Below are 22,921 nucleotides of genomic sequence, written 5' to 3'. Positions count from 1 at the left end.
GAAATCGGCGCCCTGTTTCTGTACCGTGTTCAAAGTCTTTAAAAACGCAAACAATTTCAAAACAACCACAATGCCTCGTTTCATTTCCAGGTTCAACTGCGTTTGCAACAGCGGCTTAATCACAATTCAAGTTGTACACATAGACTACTCCACCATTAGAAACTGACTACAGAGCAAGTTCACCTTGCACTTTTATGTAATTACGCGAAAAATAACCTTTGTTGAAACTAACAATGCTAACCAGCTGATTACTAAATGAATTACTAATTACTGAACAATTACCAAAGTACTAAACTATCACTGCTTATTACTAAACTAATTACAATCTAATTACTAAATTAACAAAACTAACCAGCTCATTAACTAACCAACCATATAGGTAATTACTCAACGAATTATCAAACTAATAACTGAGCAACCTATTTTAATTATCGAACAATTGCATTAACTATACTCACGAATAATAATGTAACAAACGACAGTAACAAAGCCAACTCAACCAACAAACTAATGACATAATAATGACTAGTACACCAACTAAGCTAACTAAATAAATAAGGCAACTAACATATTTAATTAGTCAAAGTAACAAAGCTAACCAACTGATTAAGTTATCTAACTGAAACAGCAAAATTATTCACTAATAACCTAACTATAATATCTAAGCAAATATCATTAACTTACCCACCAATCAACTATTAACTACTACAGTGAACTAGCTAACCAAATATAACAGACATATCCAATTAACTAGACAAAGCGAAAATAGAGACAGCCAAACAAAACTGTTTGTATAAGGAAAGCTACTGGGGGCAGGGGGGCACATCAATCATAGAACGGTGCTGTTTATACTTATAACACAAACACATCGCACATTAAATTATTATGCTTAAAGTTCCTGTTGCGTGTTCACTCTACGAACATGCTGAAATCAATGTGGGAGAGGTGCTTTCCCTTGTGAAAGATTTGCATAATTGCGCAGCCCGGCCATCTGGTGTGGGAGATTGTTCACCTTCTACTTACGCCAGTGCCTCTGGTGCCACCTTCTGTCCCTATATGAAACTTTCGGGGAAGTTTTATGACCAGATGATTTTATGTTCACTCCACGGGGGCGGAGTGGACGCGAAAGCATGGCTGGCTTCACTTCGTACCACTGACGGGAAGATATGAAACTGTATCGTTAGTCACCGACTCAAATTCAACAAATTAATTTTTTTTTCACATTCACATTTGCTTTTTTTCGCTTGGTTGATAATTCGGAAAATTTTGCTGGCTCCTTCCATGTAAGAAAAATCCATCGACAACTGTACTTATTTGCAAAAAAGTTCGAATTTCAACATAACGAAATTTCAGTATAATGAAGCAAACTGCCGATTTTACAGACTGTTATATATAGATTTAACTGTACTAGTATTTATTTTCTGAAGGGCCTACATTGTAAAGCTTTCGAAATCTTATTCTGTCATCCTAAATTATGACCGAGTTAGTCTGATGCAGTGTGATAGGCCTGTTTAGAAAACCTGGGGCAGAGACTTGGAGACTGACGAATAAGCTTGAAAACAAGTAAAGGATCGCACAAAGAGCGATGGAATGAAGAGTGCTAGGCCTTGAAAGACAGAAAGAGAGCGGTTTGGATCAGAGAGCAAACGGGTATAGCCGATATTCTAATTGACATTAAGAGAAAAAAATGGCGCTGTGCAGGTCATGTAAGGCGCAGGTTAGATAACCCAGATAATGGTTAGATGTTAGATAACAGTACCCAGAGCTACAGAATGGGCACCAAGAGAAGGGAAGTGCAGCAAAAGGAAGGCAGAAGACTAGGTGGTGTGATTAAATTAGGAAATGTGCCGGTGCTAATTGGAATTAATTGGTGCAGGACAGGGGTAATTGGAGATCGCAGGGAGAGGCCTTCGTCCTGCAGTGGACATAAAATAGGCTGCTGATGAGGATGATGATGATGATGATGATGAGAAAACCTGGGGTCTGGTAGATCACCACCGGAAGCAGCCGATATGAAATAGTTGACTTGAAAGTCGATGAATACATACTAACTGAAAAAGACATGATAAATGAGAGGATTTTATAAGAAATTCATTTTTCCAGCATATTGTACCCAATTCCATGTGTGTGGTACTTCAAGAAAACCTTAATTGTGATCCTGAAGGGACTCCAGATGAAACCTCTATGCACTCTTTATAGCTTTATTCTGATACTCTTGAATATCAACTGCCAGACTCAATTTCCCCTACTGTGCTTTTTAAAAGGTTGTTGTATGGTACATATAGCCTGAAATTCTTCGCAAGTACTCTCCCTAGTGTCAAAGATAATCGAAGAAAGCTTGAAAGGGGACCCTTGCTCGGTCGCAGCCCTATGTTCAAAATGGCAGCGGACAAGTTGTGACCAAGAAAGACAGTGCATTCTTCTCACTCAAAAGCTTTATTTCACTTGCTTTTTTTTTGTCTTTAATGTGTGTCACTGTAAGTGCTGTCAGACCCATCGAGTGACATTCTCTAGTTGACCGTTACACCATCAAATGACCATTTTCTCAGAAGTTTATAAAAGTATGACATTTAAAGAAAGAGCTGCAAGCCATTCTGTTGGTGAAGATGCATAAAGCTATGAACTGGGTGGAGAAAAGGAGGGTGTGCTTGCTGTGTGCTCATTTCAAATGTCTTGAAAAGTGGAGGGGCGCACTCAGTGGCGTAGCTAGGTCCTCTGGCACGCGGGGCTCATAGGTCTTCTGTCACCCCCCCCCCCTGATGTAGTCGAGGAAGGCGAGGTTATCGACAATTTCCGGGTTTCAGCACCAGTACAGCCGCCTTGGATACCGCGCATGTTCCCCGGGTCCCCCTCTCCTTCGCTTTCTTTCCCAGAGATCGCGAATGCAGCAAATGTACATGCTGTTTTTCCTGCGCCAAATAACACAGGGTGCTGCACTGATAACGTGTGATAAGCCCATGTGCACATCTTCTGTCAGACTGTAAAGCTTGGCAGCCAATACAAATGCGGCATCGTGGAAAATATGACTCACGTCACAAGTAACACAAAATATCTTTATAATAAAGTTTTAATTACCAATTTTAGCGGCAATATTGCATTTGCAAAATTGAAGCCCGACATTCATATCTTGCCCAACAACAACTTCACAAAAATCGTCGTAGGTACTATGGCATGCAGTATTTTGTCTGTGGGCAGCCCTGAACAAAAACGAAAATTAAATTGTTTGTCAGTGACGCTGATCTCCCCACCCTATTAGAAAACGCTACCTGCCTCCCCGCTGCGCGGGCGCCAATGCTATGAAAATTACGAGTTCTCTTCATTCTGATCAATAAAGCCTTGTTTTCATTTGCTGCTATACGGACAAACGTGATTATCCGAGCTGCGGTGCCACCGCAAGATTGGGAACAGAATAGAGCATGCTTCGCGTCGATTCTTGGCGTAACCATAAAAAAACAAAAAGAAAACCCGCCGTGGTTGCTCAGTGGCTATGGTGTTGGGCTGCTGAGCACGAGGTTGCAGGATCGAATCCCGGCCACGGCGGCAACATTTCGATGGGGGCGAAATGCGAAAACACCCGTGTACTTAGGTTTAGGTGCACGTTAACGAACCCCAGGTGGTCCAAATTTCCGGAGTCCTCCACTACGGCGTGCCTCATAATCAGAAAGTGGTTTTGGGACGTAAAACCTCATAATTTATTAAAAAAAAGAAAGAAAAGGCCGCGATGAAGCGCGTGCCAGCGAAAGCTTACACTACTCTTGGTCTGCACTCGCAATGGAGAGGATTAAGGGATCAACGTGACTGGTCGACTATTTCATATTTCTTTCGCTGCTGCCATATACTGGGCGCCGCCTGCAGTGCCAAAGTACTGTAGGAGCCCTATAACGTAAAACTATTCCAATATGTTTCTATTCCAATCTCCTGACGTCAAATTTGCATAACCACCGACGCAAGCACCGGGTGGTCACCCGCAGGGTTGTCTGAACACACCAATAAAGCGCTCTCCTCGTTCAGAGGAGGTCACTTTTGTTTGCTTGAAAAAGGGAATAACATTGCCTACACTGAGCGGCTTGTCGTATCTAATTGGCTGACAAGAGGCGAGGAGAACGCTTAAGTGGAGAGGGATTCGATGGGGCAGAGCCAGTGCACTGAAAATCGATAACTGGATGAAGAGGGTGGTGGCGGCGTCTGCGATTGGTCGGCTTTCCATCTTTTTTTATTGAAGTGACTATTAGGATTATTAGGTTGGCGCCATTATGGTGGCACCGGCTACTCCTTGTCACTTGGCAAAGGAAACAAATTTGCGTAAAAAGGGAGAATAGCGACACGAAATATGGCACTCAGTAGAACACTGGGTGAATAAAAAATATAGTCTAACAGTACATCAGTCGCAAAGTTCTGTGCATTAGTTCAGTCCACGTACGCATATATAAAGTCAGATATCTTGTACAGCCAAAACACACAACACATGTAATGCACTGCAAGTACAGAACAGAATTATACATATTGCGTGAAAATTGCGATCACCACATAAACCAATTATGAACCACGGACAATGCTTGTGTTACCCAGACCAAGATCGATCGAGTTTCGGCTTTCCCTTACTTAGCTTGCGGTGGCTGGTCGAAAATCGCGGCGGCATGCAACGGAAACTTAAGAATGACGCTAAAACAGACGCTCAGCAAAGGAGAGTTGGCCGAATGAGATCGTAAACATGCCGAAAGTGCTCGAAAACGTTACACGGCCACGCAAGAAGTTTTATTATGCGCAAATACACCCATGCTCTCCGGCAGATGCGACTAGCCAGCGCCTGAGCGATCGGCGGTATATACAGCCATCTTTTATTCCTTTCAGAACGGGGCAGCCTGCGGCTATTCAGAAGAAAATTGAGTTTTGTTCGGCATATTAATGCATCTTTAATGCGTACACGTCAAATTGACGCGGTGAGTTTTTGCGGTTTTGTGACGTCGCGGGACAGGCAGGTGAAGTGGGTGCAGCGCGAAAACTTTTGACCAATAGCCGGGGGCTAAGGGTGAAAAGGCGTCGAATCAGAAATAACTGTTTTTCTTTTTTCTGTAACATCATGCATAATCAGTGTGTACACATCATATCAGATGGGGAGGTATCGCGGTTTTTGTGACGTCGCGTGACGGACAAGTGGGGGTGGTCGAAAAGAGTTTTTGACCAATCGTGGAGCGCTGATAGCAGAATTTGAATAGAAAATTTAGAATAGTTTTACGTTATAGCGCCCTAGGTTGTAGCACCCAAAACGATTTTGTTTAAGAAGTTTTGTTGAGTTCATAATACGACTTTGAGTCCTCAATTCTCGAATTGAAGGGCTTCCTCTATAAGTACTAATTACGGGATTATTAAGGATATGGTTTTACTTATCTGCCATATTTTTCGCGCTACCGAGTTCCTAGTAATCACAAAAAGACATAACTTCATAGGATCTCGATCTGGAAATATCCTTACAAAATTCACCTTTTTTTTTAACATACTATTCTGTTCAGCTGATACAGACACTGTACTTGTGACATGAAGTCACACAACAACAGTTTTCTGAATCTTTCGAGGGTAAGAAGGAAAGCGTGAAACATAACGGCAGGTTTCGCAGCGGCTTCTCGGAGCGAGCGGGAGAGGGGAAGTAAAAGCGAGCCGGACATCGCGGCGGGCCGCGACTACAGCCTGTCGAGTCATACGCCGCCAAACTCTGCGGCCGAACCGAGTCTGAAGACGATCCAAAGAATCCCATTTGCTACTTTTGACGGCCCCACTTATGCAATGTCGCCCTCAACGAACGCTTCGCCGTAAACGCGAGCCCCGGGCGCGCTGGTTGAACGCCCTCTTGCTGCTGTCTTTGTTCGTCTTCGCTCCGCGTTCTGAACGGAAGTGGGACCCAAGAGCCGCAACGCCATACAACGCCTCAATGTATGTTTAGCGACTCCTGCTCCCAGCATGAACGCACAGCACGAGCGCACCCCACATGAAACGTTCCGCTAAGGCGAGTAGTTTAGCGACCATTTCGAGAATTAAATTTTTTAGCCCGCACATTCGTGCAATTATTTCGTGGGGTGTTGATAGAGCTGCAGTCGACAATTCTGCGGCGCAACGCATCGGGTGCATGAGCTCAGGCTACTGGAGACCGGAGCATTCTTTGCAATTTGCGCCCAGTCAAGCCGGCGGAAAGAGGGGTGTCTTCAGGCGTATATGACACCCCCCACTGGCGCCTTGCACCCGGGGCCCACGGCCCCCCAGCCCCCCCTGTTGCTACGCCACTGGGCGCACTTGCACAGATGGGGGGCACTTGCTTGGGATTTTGGCGTATTTGCTTTCATTAAATTTAAGTATTATTGATACATTTTCCTTCAGAACACTGAAGAGAGTTGAATGTTAGGGTATTAAAGTCATACTTCCAGTCAGCTTTTCAAATTAATCATTTTCTTAGGGCCTTTCTTCCGTTTCAGGAATCACAAAAAGAGTTAAAAAAACTTGCAGGCTTCTAGAATATACATCCAGCAGCTGAAACCTTGTGTTACGAATTCAAACCAGTCTGAAACTCTGCAATAATTTCACAATGCAATGCACCAGCTTTTATTTTGTATCTTTTAGTTTGTACTATAGCCTGCACCGAAGCAAGACTTCGGTGCAGGCCATGTTTAGTGCTCAAACCAACTTGCCAGGGCAGTCAGGGCAGCCAGGTCTAGTAAAGACACATAGTACAGCCGAATCCACTTATAACGATACCGGTTTTAACAATATATTGGTTATAATGATAAAAAGCTGCTGCACCGTCAACTTTTGTATGCTTTTTATGGGGAAATAAACCACTTACTACAATGTCCCCATGTCACATTATCGGTTATAACGATAAAGTCGTGCTGCTGGGTGTCCATGCCGAAAGGTAATGGAATGCGAACTCCTTCAAAAGAAAAAAGAAAAATTGAAATGCGAGTTGCTGCACGATTCCCCGCCATCCCAACTGCCGCAGCGCTTCTCTCCATGAGAGATGCACACAAGCCTCGTGCGCATCTCTCCCGCCGCCCTTACACCCCTCCAAACACGAATGGGCTGCGTCCATAGCTCTGCGCCGTGCCACCCTACAAAACACGAATGGACTGCGCCAACTGTGCTAACAATGCTGCCAGCGTTGCGGAGCTGCTCCCAAATTGCGCGCATGACCCTCACAGTTGGTTCTTTATTCTATGGCCCTCATTCTGTGCAATTGTGCTAACGGATTAAGTCGCTTGTGCTTTTCTTTGTTCGTTGCGTCGAAGTCGTTCCGTCCACATTGTTTCTCAGCCTTGCTTGACTTGCCACCAAAACCGAGAATAGCTGATCCGCCTGCTGATCATCGGCAATGCACGACATTGCCATTGAAAAGAAAGCGCACTGCTATAGATATTGAAACAAAGTGCTTCTAACTGATGAGGTGTTGTTCACAAACGTGCTTGCATCGGATAGCGACAGTGTCGGCCACGATGGCAGCACTGATGAGGTAGGGCAGACTTCCTAAACATTGTCCCTGTGGGAACTCCTGTAGACAATTCAGTCCCTCATGGGCTTGTTTTCGCGAAGGACCTTCTGCTTCACTATGTGGAGCACCTGGATGCTTTGAATAAGGATGTCTGCAATCTTTGCGTAAAGCAAGCAAGGCTGACGGACATGCGGTTTTCTCGTGCAAGCCAGTGGGAAGTACGTGGCGAGATGCTTGTAGCGATCTCGCTCCAGCGTTTCTTCTATATTTATCAAGCTGAGGTGCTGCCGCGGCAACCTTCGTGCATTTTTTAAAAGGCGCCTTTTGGGGCCACCAAAGCGATGCCTTGGCGTAGCTCATATGTTACTTGCCGCCCGTGACCTTTCTTTTCAGTCGTTATAGCAGTGCCATTCTTGAACGCTGGCAACTGTGGCTTGTTTACAGCACGTGATCGGAGCATGCAGGAAGCAGAGTCAAACAGTTAAACGAGTCAACACAATCAGAAGTCGGATAGAGGAAGGTGGCGCGGAGGACTGACCTCCCGCCATTATAGTTTTCTCAGAACTGCTGCGCCATCCCCCATTTTGATTTTTTTTTTTCGTGCGACCCGGTTATAACAATTATTGGTTATAACAGTGAAAGTTTTGTGTCACTTGAATATTGTTGTAAGTAGGTTCAATTGTACATCTAGCTTTCACAGATATGACTAATGAATTTCTTACACTTGAATTGTGTCTATGTTGCAGAGCTGGAGTGAAATTTATCAGAGTAACCCAGTTGTACAAATATTTTCCTTGTGGTTATTCGAGTTGTAATAGCTGTCATAACATTAGTTTCTTAATCTACATCCCTGAGTGGCCAAAAGTGTTCAGCCTTGTTAGGCTTGGTTCCTGATTTTATATGCACACAGCTCAAGTGCAACATTTTTTCTTTCTTTCTTGCTTTTTTTTTACCTCACCATCAAACAAGCTTCTGTCACCTTCTGTTGTAATGCAGTATTGCATATACAAGCATTAGCATATTGCCACCCTTGTCACATTGATACGAGCATATTTGGTTTGCATTGACTCTGGTGGTTTATTGCTAGCATTGGAGGGGGGGAGGGAAGGACAGTAGATGACTTTGCATGATGAACATGAGTTGATGCATAAGTTTGTGTAATTTTTTTATCATTTTTCAAAAATTAGTTGCACCAGAAGGAAATGTGAATTAAGTTAGCAATTTGTCTCTGCTTCTTAATATGTTGTAAAAATTTTCGGTAATGCCTCAGATGAAATTTTAAGGACAAACCTATAGATTTTGCTGTAGAGAACCAGAGGATGCCTGTTCCTTTGTGCGAGAATATTGGGCACTTCTTTGTTAGTTGGCAAAGTGACTGAATGTTATTCTTTGTAGTATGCCTCATTTCTTGTTATTTCTTTTCATGTATGTCTCTTTTCCTGCTTATCAGGGAAAAAATCGAAGCACAGCTGGAGAAGGAATCAAGAATGAAGCAGCTCAATTCAGTAGGCAATAATCATAGCAGAGACTCTGCCATCGACACAGATCTTCAAGAGTGGGAGACTGAAATCAAGGAAGTCCACCTTGTGAGTTGCTCTTTCACCTAATTCAAAAGTGCTACCAGTCATGCCTTTCATTAGCGGACAGTTTATAAGTGCTATGAGTACAGTAAAACCTCGTTATAACAAATTTGAAGGGGGTACCAGAATTAGTTTGTTATATCCGTTACTTGTTACATTCATTATTGCATGTACTGCACTATTACTCTCTGTGGGTATTTCAAGGATAATTTCACTTTGTTACATCCATTACCATTATATACCGATTCATTATAACGAGGCTCGACTGTAACGTTAGGCTAACAATAGGTGGGAAACTTACCATGTCACATGCTGTATACTGTCAGTCCAGGCTTGTTTTGCACATATAGAACTTTGTATTAATGAAACAGTAACATTTAAATTCAAAGCTGACCTCAAATGAACGAGTGTAAGTGTCTGTGCAAGAGGTGTCATTTCATATAGCAGCATATGGGAATAGTAAGCACAAACGAAAAATGTAAATGGTAAAAAAATGTTATGCTTTGCTTCAGATGACATTCAAATGACATAAGTTCTAAGCAGGTAGCATGTTTTAAGATAATGTTAAGCCACAGAATGGAGGTTTTATGACTAATGTATGGTTCTCTAAGTTCTTCTGTTGAAAAAGTGGAATGGTATAGCATGTACCATAGAAGGCAACCAGAAGCTAGACATTGTCATTAAAAACAAACTTGTTTTGCTGTAAGCTGACTGCTTTCATGACACAGATAGCATTCAATATAAAAGGGGTTCATTATCATAGAACTTGCCCTGAAAACTACTGCATACATACATACATACATACATACATACATACATACATACATACATACATACATACATACATACATACATACATACATGCATGCATACATGCATACATGCATACATACATACTAAGTCAATAAGGTTCAGGGTCAGTGCTTGTCTCTCAAAAGTAATTCGTGTGATGCTTATTGCAGATATTACCATTAATAGGCTTGCTGTATTTCACATTCTTATTTGAGCCAGAACAGTTCGAATCCTTCTATAAGTTTTTTTTGTATTTAATTTGATGATGGTGAGCTTGAAATTCACCTCCTCCAGAGCACTATGTCTGCAGGCATGGAGTGACACCTGACACTGGCAAACAGTGCCGAGAGCAAGTGGGGCTATACTAGTCCAGGTACAACCAAATCGGGAAGGCTCACTAAGCTTCAACAAAGACACTCCCTCATCACAACAGCAATTGGTCTCCCTGGTGCAGTATTCGGGTACTACCTCCCAAATGATTCCTTCAAAAAACCCATGGCCCTCAGTCCCCAGCAGCTGCAGAGCACCTGACTAAGGTGGCGGTCAGACAGTAACGCAGCAGAGGGTGCTAAGAATCTCTGGGTCCGAACAGGCCGCCAATGGAAACTGACCCTTCCAACGTTTAACACCCGAACCCTCTCGAGTGAGGCTAGCTTAGCAGGACTCTTTGATGAACTATCCGACATTATTGGGATCTCATCGGCCCTAGTGATATTAGAAGAACTGGTGAGGCTTATACATTGCTGAATAACGGCCATGTCCTCTGCTATAGAGGTCTGCCAGATAAGGAGCAATACGGGGTAGGATTCCTAATTCATGAGGATATAGCGGGCAACATTCACGACTTCTACAGCATTAATAAGAGGGTAGCTGTAGTCGTAATCAAACTTAATAAGAGTTATAGATTAAAGGTAGTACAAGCCTACGCTCCAACATCCAGTCAGTGTGATGAGGAAGTAGATCAGTTTTATGAAGATGTTGAATTAGCGATGAGAAAAGTGCAAACTCAGTATACTGTAGTAATGGGCGACTTCAATGCAAAAGTGGGGAAAAAGCATGCGGGTGAACAAACTATTGGCAACTACGGCATCGATTCTAGAAACGCTAGAAGAGAGATGCTGGTAGAATTCGCAGAAAAGAATAAGCTTCGAATAATGAACACCTTTTTCAGGAAGCGTAGCAACAGAAAGTGGACCTGGAAAAGCCCTAATGGTGAAACAAGAAATGAAATTGACTTCATACTTTCTGCTGATCCCAGCATAGTGCAGGATGTAGAAGTGATAGGTAGGGTAAAGTGCAGTGATCATAGGTTAGTGAGGGCTAGGATTCACCTCAATTTGAAGAGAGAAAGAGTAAAATTGGTCAAGAAGAAACAGGTCAACGTAGAGGCAGTAAGAGTAAAAGCAGACAAATTCAGGCTGGTACTTGTAAACAAATATGCGACCTTAGAACAGAGACATGAAGATGGCATAGAAATAATGAATGAAACAGTAACTATGCTGGCTTCAGAGGCAGCAATAGAAGTGGGAGGCAAGGCACCAATGCAACCAGTAGGCTAGCTGTCCCAAGTAACAAAGGACCCAGTAAAGAAATGATAAAGAATGAAAGTGTCCAACTCAAGAGATAAGATAGAATCCGTGGAACTGTCGAAACTGATCAACAAGGTGAAAATAAGTAATGTTTGAAACTATAACATAGGAAAGGCTGAAGAAGCCGTAAAATATGAACGCAGCCTGAAATCAGTGAGAAAGAAACTTGGCATAGGACAAACCAAGATGTATGCACTGAAAGATAAACAGGGTAATATCATCAGCAATCTCGAAGATATAGTAAAAGAAGTGGAAGAATCCTATACTGACCTGTACAATACCTCCGAGGAGTCGGGATACCTCCATTAGAAGCAGTAATGAAGAGGATACAGAAACTCCTCCTATGACTAGCGGTGAGGTGAGAAGGGCCTTACAAGACGTGAAACGAGGAGGAGCGGCAGGAGAAGATGGAATAACAGTCGATTTAATCAAGAATGAAGGAGACATGATGCTTGGAAAACTGGCGGCTCTTTATACGCGGTGTCTATCAATGGCAAGGGTCTGACGGCAAGGGACCTTACTCCCAGTATTATATAAAATATTTACAAAAATAATCTCCAGTAGAATAAGGGCAACACTGGACTTTAGTCAACCTAGGGAACAGGCTGGCCTCAGGAAGGGATACTCTACAGTGGGTCAAATCCATGTCATTAGTCAGGCTATCGAGAAATCCACAGAGTACAATCAGCCTCTCTAGATGGCTTTCATAGATTACGAAAAGGCATTTGATTCAGTAGAGATACCAGCAGTCATAGAGGCACCGCATAATCAAGGAGTACAGACCGCTTACGTAAATACCTTGGAAAAAATCTACAGAGGTCCCCACAGCTACCTTAATTCTACACAAGAAAAACAGGAAGACACCTATAAAGAAAGGGGTGAGACAGGGAGACACAATCTCTCCAATGCTATTCACTGCGTGCTTGAAAGGAGTATTGAAGCTATTAAAATAAACTCGGAAGGCTTAGGAGTAAGGATCGACGGCGAATATCTCAGCAACCTTCGGTTTGCCGATGACATTGTTGTATTCAGCAACAATGCAGACGAGTTACAACAAATGATTAAGGACCTTAACAAAGAGAGTGTAAGAGTAGGATTGTAAGAGGTTGTAAGATTGTGTAAGAGTGGGACGATGATAAATAGCTGGCAAGGGAACAAGAGTTCAAGATCGCCAGTCAGCCTCTAGAGCCTGTGAAGGAGTAGGTTTACCTAGGTCAATTAATCACAAGGAACCCTGATCATGAGAAGGAAATTCACTGAAGAATAAAAATGGGTTGGATCACATATGGCAGATAATGTCAGCTCCTGACTGGAAGCTTACCATTATCATTGAAAAGGAATGTGTACAATCGGGGCATTTTACCGGTGTGGACATATGGGGCAGAGACTTGGAGACTGTCAAAGAAGCTTGAGAACAAGTTAAGGACTGTGCAAAGAGCGATGGAACGAAGATTGCTAGGCGTAACTTTAAGAGACAGAAAGAGAGCGGTTTGGATCAGAGAGCAAATGGGTATGGACGATATTCTAATTTTTTTTTTATTTACAGATACTGCAGGCCCTTGTCGGGCCCATGCAGGAGTGGATACTAAGAATACAAACAAGAGAAGTAAACTTAAACTAATTACTTGACATAATTGCAAAGATAATAATACATACAAAAGTGAGATAAACAAAAAAAAAACATGGCAATACACTGGACATAGATGACAAATGAATACGCGAACAGGGCAATATTATCAACTCAGAGTGTACACCACTTGGACTCGAATTTCAACAAAAGCTGACATTACTAATACACTCAACAAATGATTCCAGCGAAGCGGAGTTCACTGCCTCCTCAGATAACGTATTCCAATAATAAATTGCGCAAGGAAATAAAGAGAACTTGTGAACATTGATATGGCTGACTGGCTGTCTAATAGTTTTACTGTGGTGCGTTCGCTCTGATCGTTTGAAAGGATCCTGAAGATATCGTTCCCGTGATAGCTTAAAGTTCTCGTGATAAAGTTGGTAAATAAATGTTAATCTAGATATCATCCTGCGCTGCTCAAGTTTTTCTAGGTTGGCCCTATCACGTAAGTTGCTGACACTAGAGTGACGGGAGTAAACAGAATAAATAAAACGTAAAGCTAAATTCTGTACTCTTTCGATTTTGTTAATCAAGTATTGTTGGCAAGGGCTCCAAATAACCGATGCATTGACATGAAGAGAAAAAAATGGAGCTGGGCAGGTAATGTAATGCACCGTTTAGGTAACCGTTGGACCATTAGGGTTACAGAATGGGTACCAAGAGAAGGGAAATGCAGTCGAAGACGGCAGAAGACTAGGTGGAGCGATGAAATTATGAAATTCGTGGGTGCTAGTTGGAATCGGTTGGCGCAGGACAGGGGTAATTGGAGATCGCAGGGAGAGGCCTTCTTCCTGCAGTGGACATATAACAGGCCGATGATGATGATAATGATAATTATTCTGACTTCCTTGTTTCCTTCTTTTTCTTTTTTTCCTTTTTTTTCTTTTCTTCTTTTTTTCTCAGAGGTATGAAGGCGACTTTGGCTTTGATATCAGTGGAGGCAAAGAAGACATGCAGGCTGAGCCTTCTGTTGCATACTTCTATGTCAGCTCCATTCTCAAAGGAGGAACTGCAGAGGGAAAAATCCTGTGAGTTGTCTTTCTCAGCCATTGTTTTCCTTCTTTAAATGCTAGTTTTGTGCTTGTCACTGTTGCATATGCCAATAGCACTGCATATAAGATGACATTCTCAGTGCTGCACGAAAGTACAGACCTCAGAACTTTTTATAGCAACCTGCATTTGCAAGTTACTATAACATGGCAAGGTCCATAAACTGCTTTCGGAACTCAGGTGAGTATTTCAGCTCATAATGGGCCCCCAGAAAAATAGTCAGCAGCACTGAATAAAATAAAGCAATATACAGTGTTCGAAGCTACTAACAATAACACAAATAAAAATTTTGAGGTACGAGTATGTGGCGAACATAAAAATTACATTCTCTTAAAACATAAGGTGTTCAAAAGTGTTGCCGTTTTTGTTCATAGTGAAACATTTCTAAGCAGGTTGTTTCATTTTTCTTGACATATACACATATACAGTAGAGCTTTGTTGATATGTTCCCAGTACATGTTTTCCCGGTGCCAGCGTTCGCAATCAAGAACACAAAAAATGACCCAACAGAGTTATGCTTATTTCTTGCCAGTTCGTATGTTCCTGGAAAGCAAAATTTTTCGACACCAACATTGAATACGTCGCCAAACTGCGATCATATGATAGGTTTTCTGGCCACTAGAGCCCACGTAAACTAGAAAATGCGCGATGCATGCGCGATTGAGAACAGTATATAGATGCCCGCCTGGCAGCTTCACTGCAATATTCGCCCGCCTGTCTCACGTCAAAACGCCGGCACGCACTCAGTTTCTCATTTCTGTATTAGCAAATCTTCTCTGGGGTCGTTGCACGCAGCATTCACAGCTATCACAGCCACTCCTATGGCGATAAGCACCTTGGCCTATAGGTTTCATAGTGCATGGTGCTGTTGGAAGCAAGCATAGCGTACGCTTTTAATAGGCGATAACAGAAACGCGTCGCCATTCCCTGCTACACATTGCGATCGTATACATTTTCCGGCAATTAGATCCCATGTGAACAATAAAAAGCGCGAGCTGTGTGTGATCAAGAACAATATATAGCTGCCCGTCTCACGTGAAAACGACGCCATGTACAGTTTCTTATTCCGGTACCAGTAAATCTCTGCCCGGGTCGTCGCATACCGCATTCACAGCTATCATTGCCAAACCTATTGAGATAAGCAGCTTCACCTATCTGTTTTACAGCATGTGGTGCGTAGTGCCATTGGTAGCGTACCGCATGGTTTTAGTAGGCTCCACCGATCCCTGAAATGCACCGCAGTTCCCTGCTGCAGGCGACACTATATTACCATCGCATTTCACTTTGGTGCGATCTGGCGTCGCCCACCAGATCCATTTCTTTTTTTTTGCCGTCACGCAATAGGAAAACAACAAAATGCATCTCGGGCAGCTAGAGTACCACCAGCTCAACTTGTGTCAGCGTCTTGTGCGCAATGATCTGCACGACGCTTCCCATTACGTAGATGTGAACAATAGAGTCAGTCAAATTTTTTTAGTTACTTCAGATCGTACATTTTCCCAGTTAGTATGTTTTTTCTCACATTTTTTTTCCAAAACGTATGAATGAGGTTCTTCTGTATTTGTTGCATTTTTGTACTTATAGTCAAAAGAATAATGTTGCACATTGTGTTTCTTTTTGTTTATTTTTCGTTTTCCTAACTTAAGCTGAAGCTTTCCTTCCATAAAATTGTTCATTCTTCACTTTATTTCTGTAAAGTAGAAATGTCTGTAATAGTGACATGCTAAAAATGCTGGCACAGGTCATGTGTATAAAGATAGTGTAAAATTCGTTGAGTAAATTAGTGTATAATGAAAGGTAAGGTTAGTTTTGTTGTCTGTAACATATTCCTTTTTTTTTTTGGAAGTGTGAACGATAAGTTACTGTGCCTTGTAGAAAAAAATGTTCTCAGATTTATTGATTTGGTGAAAATTCTAAGACTTCAATGGGGCCTGCATTCTTTCATTCAAGTAGCACTTCTTACAAGCAGTGCATTTTTACAGCTTTGTATGAATGACTTAAACACACAAAATGTGTACTTATCTGTGCCAATGCCATGACCACGGCACTTTAATATTGTCTTTGTGCATAGTTGTTTCTTAAATATAAAGGAATGATGCTTATAAATCACACAGCATTAAGTCTGGCCAAAGTAAATTATGTTTCACTGCTGTACCGCCAATTGGTCAGTGCTGCTTGGCACCGAAGCACAGCATCAGCATGTCTGTCCAGTCATTGGTTTTTTTATCTTCCTTGACAGTATGTACAGTCGAATCTCGCTAATTCGAACTCGAAAGGGCCATAAAATTTGTTAGAATTAAAGGAAGCTAATTCAGTGGAGGACTTACCTGCAGTGGCGTATGTACACTGAGCTAACACAGGAGTGGAAAGTTCCACAAGATTTGTTTACACATATTTACAAATTACAGTCAAAGTCCCATTTTTCGGACCCCCCAGGGGCTGCGAAAACACCAGAAAAAAATGAATGTATGCCGTTTACTGTCCCCAAGGGTTCAAATCGCCACAGGCAAGTCCGAAATAGCTTTAAAGGCCTGCCAGTACACTTATTAAACGTATCGGTGCTCGTACTGTGATAGGAGGCGGCAAGTGCACGCGTGTACGTAATAAAAGAAAACGTCCTGTGACAATTGCCCCTTCGAACTTTTGATATGCTTCGCCGCTTAACACAACTGTATTGGGGCGAAGCTGACTTGCGAGAACCGGCATTATGTAACGCGCCATGCTTTCTGCTCTCCGAAGCCATTGGCGAGTATTACAATGGCGTAGTCAGCGCCATTGCTAATAGCGGCAAAATGTTTCAATGGGAAACACGCCACAGAACTGCAAGAAGCTTGGTAGCGAACGTCGAAGCAGCTAGGCCTAGCGTTGTTGTGCTGTGGCTATGGCTGCCAGTGGATCTGCGTGCGAGAGCGTCGGCTCTAGGAGGCGAGGTAATAAAAATGGTGGTGTTGGTGGCTTCGATTAATGGCGCTTCGGACCTGCGGTCATGGCAAAAATGACCTGAAAATCGGACGGTGAAGGTTCTTTGCGTCCAAAATGTAGACATTCTTATACATTGACTCTATGGGGTACAGGGGGGGTGCCGTGAAGGTGTCCGAATTATCGGGCATGTCCAAAAAATTGGACACCTGTCACTAACAAAAGTAATCGATAGTGCACGCCTGCACATGCCTGTGCATAAATTTCCGCCATGGTATTTTTTTTTCCTCGCACGTGGCGTTGAGGAGTCTCTCCTAAGCTCTTCCTCCATGGCGGGGTTAGAGGAGTGCTGGTCAGAGGCGCCGCCGTGTGATTTGGTGCACTGATGAGAGCATTGTCGGAGCGCAGTATGTTCGTATTAACTGTTGCAAATGCTTGCTCTGACCCCACCATAGAGGAAAAGCTTAGGAGAAACCCCTCAATGCTGCGTGCCAAGGAAAAAAAAAATGTAGTGGAAATTTCACCCTCTCTCAATAGACAAGGTCACCATTTCCGCATGGCATCGTAATGCCCCAGACGCACTAGCGGGAAAATGCGCGCCACAGGAGGGATCAATCTTGGGCCGATTTTTCACGCCTCGCTGCAGCTGCAAGCGAGCCGTGAGTGGAGGAGACCAATAAGAGTGGCTCCTACAGTGACGTACGCACGGGAAAATGGTATCATGTTGACCTGCCTGACTGCTCTCTTTGTACTCGCGTCTGGTTCCGCCGCGCCGCTTGTTTCGCACTATCGTCTGCTCGCGTCAGCTAGCGCGCGCGCTTGGCTTGATCTTATTCGCGCTTGCTTTTTTTTGCAATGACGAGTCTAAACTGAGACGTCCCGATGAAAAGGTTATTGGAGACAGTGCGCCATATCCGATTCTGTGCGACGAGACAGACCCTGAATACAAGGACGCGAAGGCGACACCCAGTACCTCATTCTCCTTGTCTTTTGAATGTGGTGATGCCGCAACAGAAGGGAGCACACCATCATTATCATCAGCGAAGATGACTTCGTCATCTTGATAAGACATTACTTGTTTAAGAATGCAGGACGAAGAATGTAAACACTGCACTGATTTGTCAGCAGATGGAGGATAAAGTACGTGAGCACGCAGAGGGATGCAGTGGCAGCGGCCCAGTTTGGCCTCGGCAACTCTGCTGCTTCGGTGGCAGTCTTGGGTAGTGTGGTAATTAGCGCTATCCATCAAGCTGGCAGGAAAGCAAATCTGCTTCCTTCCCACCCTTCCTTACAACTACGCTCCCCTCGCCCTCACTCTCAGCTTCCTCGTAACTCCTTCACCTTCGACAGTGTCTGTGTGCACCCGCCTCCGTGCCGGCGGCGCCAGCCTTGCCTGCTCGGCGCCAGCTTGATCTTTGAACTTTCGTTTTCTGCCGTTATAGGGAAGCGAGTGCTGGGGGCGGGCGCGGGCAGTTCTGTGGTCCTCGCTTGCTGTGTGCTTGTGCGCCGCAGTATTTCACAACTCGCACCATTCGTGCATCATGTTATGGTGCACGAATACTTCATGAACAAGACCTTCTTCTAATTTGAACTTCTTTTTTTTTTTTTTTTCGAAACAATTTTTGGGCCCCTTTGAGTTCGAATTATCAAGATTTGGCTGTATGTCTAACTATAGGTGTTAATACGAAAACAAAAAATAATGGCTTTTTTGTTTTCCAATAAATATAACTTAGTTCTCGATTGATCCGTGTGCATGCCCTGCTAAGCAAAAACTATTTGCAAAATACACTCGAACCTTGTTATAACAAAACAGGATGTAATGAAATAATGAACATAATGAAGTAAACGAAATTCCCTTTGAAATCTCCATAGTGATCCATGTATTTAAAACCTTCTTTTAACGATGTGATATTGTCCTTCCAACGGATATAACGAACTAGATTTGTCTCCAGAACTAAAGAATTCCTGACTTCTGCACGCTGAGTACATCACTTTCCGTGGGGCTCGGCACTCGTTTGCCACGACAGTTCAAAACTCCTGCGTCTCCGCATCGAATACATCATCGAGCAACACTGATCTTTCTCACAGCCATGCATAGCACTTCTTCACTGACCTCTCTTTCTTGCGCGAGCCGCGCGGAAGAGCAAAAGATTAGTGCATTCTCATCTATTGCGCGGTGTGCCGTGGAGGCAGGCGTAGCTGGGCGTGGCCTTCGAGATCACATTGGCATCAATGCAATCTCGGACGCCACGAGCCGGCTTAGCCAAGCAGGAGCAGCGAAGTTCACTTGGCTCCTCGATCACACAGCGCAGTGCTGTGTTGTGTTCCATGTGCCGATTGATCGCGATGCGCCAAGTGGAAAACGAGCGCGAAAGACCACTACAGTGGAACACGTGTTGTCATGTGTTGCACACGCTGGAGATACTTGTGTTATTTTATTTCAATTTCATCGCCTGCGTGGCCGTGTAATGGTCCCATGGGCTGAAAAGCCGTCATCTTATTTCCGTCTTTACAGTTGTGCACCCCATTCGGCATGTATTGCATTAAACGGCAATAATGGATATAACGAAGTAACGGGTATAGCAAAGTAATTTGGGCTCCCCCTTAAACTTCTTTATAGTGAGGTTCGAGTGTAGATCTTAGCAGGCGGATTGATACAGAGCGTAATTATTACTTTTGACAACACAACCACTGTATACACTGACACACACAAATTATTTCGAAAAACGTGCAAAACAAGCAATTCTGCAGCACAGTGAATGGCTCTTCTCACATAGCTAAGTGCCTTTAAACTGAGCCACACATACATAGGATGGCATGGGCACTGTAAATTTTTTTTTGCAGTACACTAGCGCAGATTCTTAAAAGAAAAAAAGTTAGGCAGCATGTTACACTCCTGTAACACATGAAGGCTTTTGCCTGCTGCACACTTGGTGATGCTTAAGTTATACGATCGGAGGAATCAGACTTCTTGCAAAATATAACGAGCCGCAGTGTGAAGTAAATGTGTAGCAAGCCACTGTCTGCGAACTTCGGCCTCCTCTCTATGTTGCCGTCACGCATCGTCGCATTGCTGCTTTCGCATTTCGGCTTCTTCGGCTCGTTTTCTGCGCTTAGTGGCAACTTCACGTGCTTTTATCTCTGTAGGTTATAAGGCATCCAGTAAATTCTTGCAAGTAAGAGATGTTTTATTTTTTACATCATTTAATTTTTGTAGGATCAAGGGTAAATGCAAAATACTAAAGTGCCCAAATTGCTAAAATGTAGTTTGTCGACATTTGGCTTTCTTTATTGGTTGTTCAGGGTGAATGACGTCATTCTCAAAGTCAATGGTCTTGATGTGGCTGGAATGGACAAGAGAACTCTGTGTGATACTGTCCAAAACTCTAAGGGATCTCTGACTCTGGTAAGTGCCTAATAATCAATGTGCTCATTCCTTGTTGCAGTAGTTAAACCTTCCTCTGCACGCTTTAGATTTAAATAATGTGATAACGGATGATTTTGTTACCTGCACAGGTTGTGAAAAGAAGAAGAGCCATGAGCAGTCGTGGTGTTATTATATTGAGCTTGAACTTGAGCAGCTCTCATGAACACGGGATCACACTGGAAAATGGGCTTTACATTACCCGTATAGGCCCAGGATCGGTAGCTGCTCGAGAAGGAACTCTAGCCGTTGGTGATAGAATACTTTCTGTAAGTTTCTGTGTACTTCTTCTTTCCTAGCTTTCTTTCCGATGTTACTTGTGACTTTGATATTCTTAATTTCTTTGTTTCCATAATATGATGTTCACTTAAAGTGCACTCTGGAAAAAAATGTTGATTGTACCAAGTTAGGATTAAAAGAAATTTGGCATAGACTATTTAACAGTTTTATTTCTCGAGGAAATTTTATTTCTTATAATAATAGTCGCATGAAAGCTCACCTTTTTTTCCTTTTTCAATTACGTATTCTACATCGCCTGTAAGCACACTGTTATGACCTTATGTTGCATTGCAATGGCAATTAGTAAAAAATACATGAAAAAGCATTGCTGTCATTGAGGAACATATTCTAGTCATATTAAATTGTATCAGTCATGCAGCTAGCTGATTAGGCCTACAGATCGGATTGTAAGCTCTGTTCAGTGAACAACAGTGCAATTCCAGTAAACGTAATGCGTTTATGGGTCAGATTAAATGTCATAAAGTTATTATACTTGGTTTTGACAGAAAAAATGCTGCTTATGTAATTGTCATATTAACTGAAACTTCAGAATGATTAAAGCTGTCTGCATTGTTTAAGGTACTTATTTGCTAATTTTTGTAACACTTTGCTTTAGACAATGTTATGCATTTTCATGTGATGAAAACACATAAAAATTGCTTGGTTCAGTTACCTCCTGGCTTTTTTTTTTTTTTCTTTGCAGCACTACCCCTCAACACTCAGCTTTGTCAGTTAAAACAGAATTATTCAGACACGAACATAGCGCATTTTAACTTAAGATGCATTCAATTTTCTGCACTCTATTGACATTTTCTTGTGCTCAGCTCATTCCTTACCACTACCATGAACATGGGTCACAAGCGACCCATCAGTTTTGCTCCCATTTTTGCTTCATTTTCAGAGTATTTTTTTTTAATAGCGTATGGCAGAGGTTTGCTACTGCAATGCCTGCAGAGTGTGACCTTTTGCCCAAGATTTGTGGCCCCTGCCAAAGAAAGCCGATTTCCTCTAGCCAGAAAATATTTCTTGCATCTTACATTTTTGCTTAGCTAGAACATCGAAATATTCATGGGCTTGCAAGCAATTAAAGTGGAAATATTTTGTATAGTTCAGAACACCCTTATTTTCATTCTATGTTTTTTTTTTTCAGAGAAACAGTTTAAATGTTTCCTGTACTTTTCAATAAGCTTTTCACAAATTATATTGTGCGTTATGCCCTGACATGTATCTTTGACATCTATATCTCAGGAAACAAAATTTTTAGCTTTTTTTTATATGTAGTATGCTGTTGCCACCATGATCATATGTCCAATAAACAGTAATTATTGAAGTCTTCGTATGAAGACGTGGAATCGGCGATGGGTAAAGTCAAAACAAAATACACTATACAGATGGGCGACTTAGTGCCAGGGTAGGCAAGAAGCAGGGTGGAGACAAGTCAGTGGAGGAATATGGCATAGGGTCTAGGAATAGCAGGGGAGAGTTATTAGTAGAGTTTGCAGAACAGAATAATATGCGGATAATGAATACTTTCTTCCGCAAGTGGGATAGTCAAAAGTGGACGTGGAGGAGCCCGAATGGCGAGACTAGAAATGAAGTAAATTTCATACTCTACGCTATCCTTGGCATCATACAAGATGTGGACATGCTTGGCAAGGTGCGCTGCAGTGACCATAGAATGGTAAGAACTCGAATTAGCCTAGACTTGACGAGGGAACGGAAGAAACTGGTACATAAGAAGCCACTCAGTGAGTTAGCGGTAAGAGGGAAAATAGAGGAATTCCGGATCAAGCTACAGAACAGGTATTCCGCTTTAACTCGGGAAGAAGACCTTAGTGTTGAAGCAATGAACAACAATCTTATGGGCATCGTTAAGGAGTGTGCAATAGAAGTTGGTGGTAACTCTGTTAGACAGGATACCAGTAAGCTATCACAGGAGACGAAAGACCTGATCAAGAAACGCCAATGTATGAAAGCCTCCAACCCACAGCTAGAGTAGAACTGGCAGAACTTTCCAAGTTAATCAACAAGTGTAAGACAGCTGACATAAGGAAGTATAATATGGATAGAATTGAACATGCTCTCAGGAATGGAGGAAGCCTAAAAGCAGGGAAGAAGAAACTAGGAATAGGCAAGAATCAGATGTATGCGTTAAGAGACAAAGCCGGCAATGTCATTACTAAT

General features: G+C 42.7%; 1 protein-coding gene across 4 annotated transcripts in view; it reads left to right on the top strand.

The window, feature by feature from the left end:
• Dlg5 (MAGUK family member discs large 5) overlaps positions 1-22,921 on the top strand; it is a 170,935-nt gene that overhangs the window by 36,297 nt on the left and 111,717 nt on the right. For all 4 annotated transcript variants that reach the window (XM_075697693.1, XM_075697685.1, XM_075697701.1 and 1 more), the window contains 4 exons: positions 8,925-9,060; positions 13,969-14,093; positions 20,338-20,440; positions 20,551-20,727. In XM_075697693.1, the coding sequence (XP_075553808.1) occupies positions 8,925-9,060; positions 13,969-14,093; positions 20,338-20,440; positions 20,551-20,727 (541 nt within the window). The remainder of the gene's footprint in view (positions 1-8,924; positions 9,061-13,968; positions 14,094-20,337; positions 20,441-20,550; positions 20,728-22,921) is intronic.

Source organism: Dermacentor variabilis, chromosome 1, assembly GCF_050947875.1.
Source record: "Dermacentor variabilis isolate Ectoservices chromosome 1, ASM5094787v1, whole genome shotgun sequence".
Taxonomy (NCBI): Eukaryota; Metazoa; Arthropoda; class Arachnida; order Ixodida; family Ixodidae; genus Dermacentor; species Dermacentor variabilis.
This window is presented reverse-complemented; position numbering and strand designations above follow the sequence as displayed.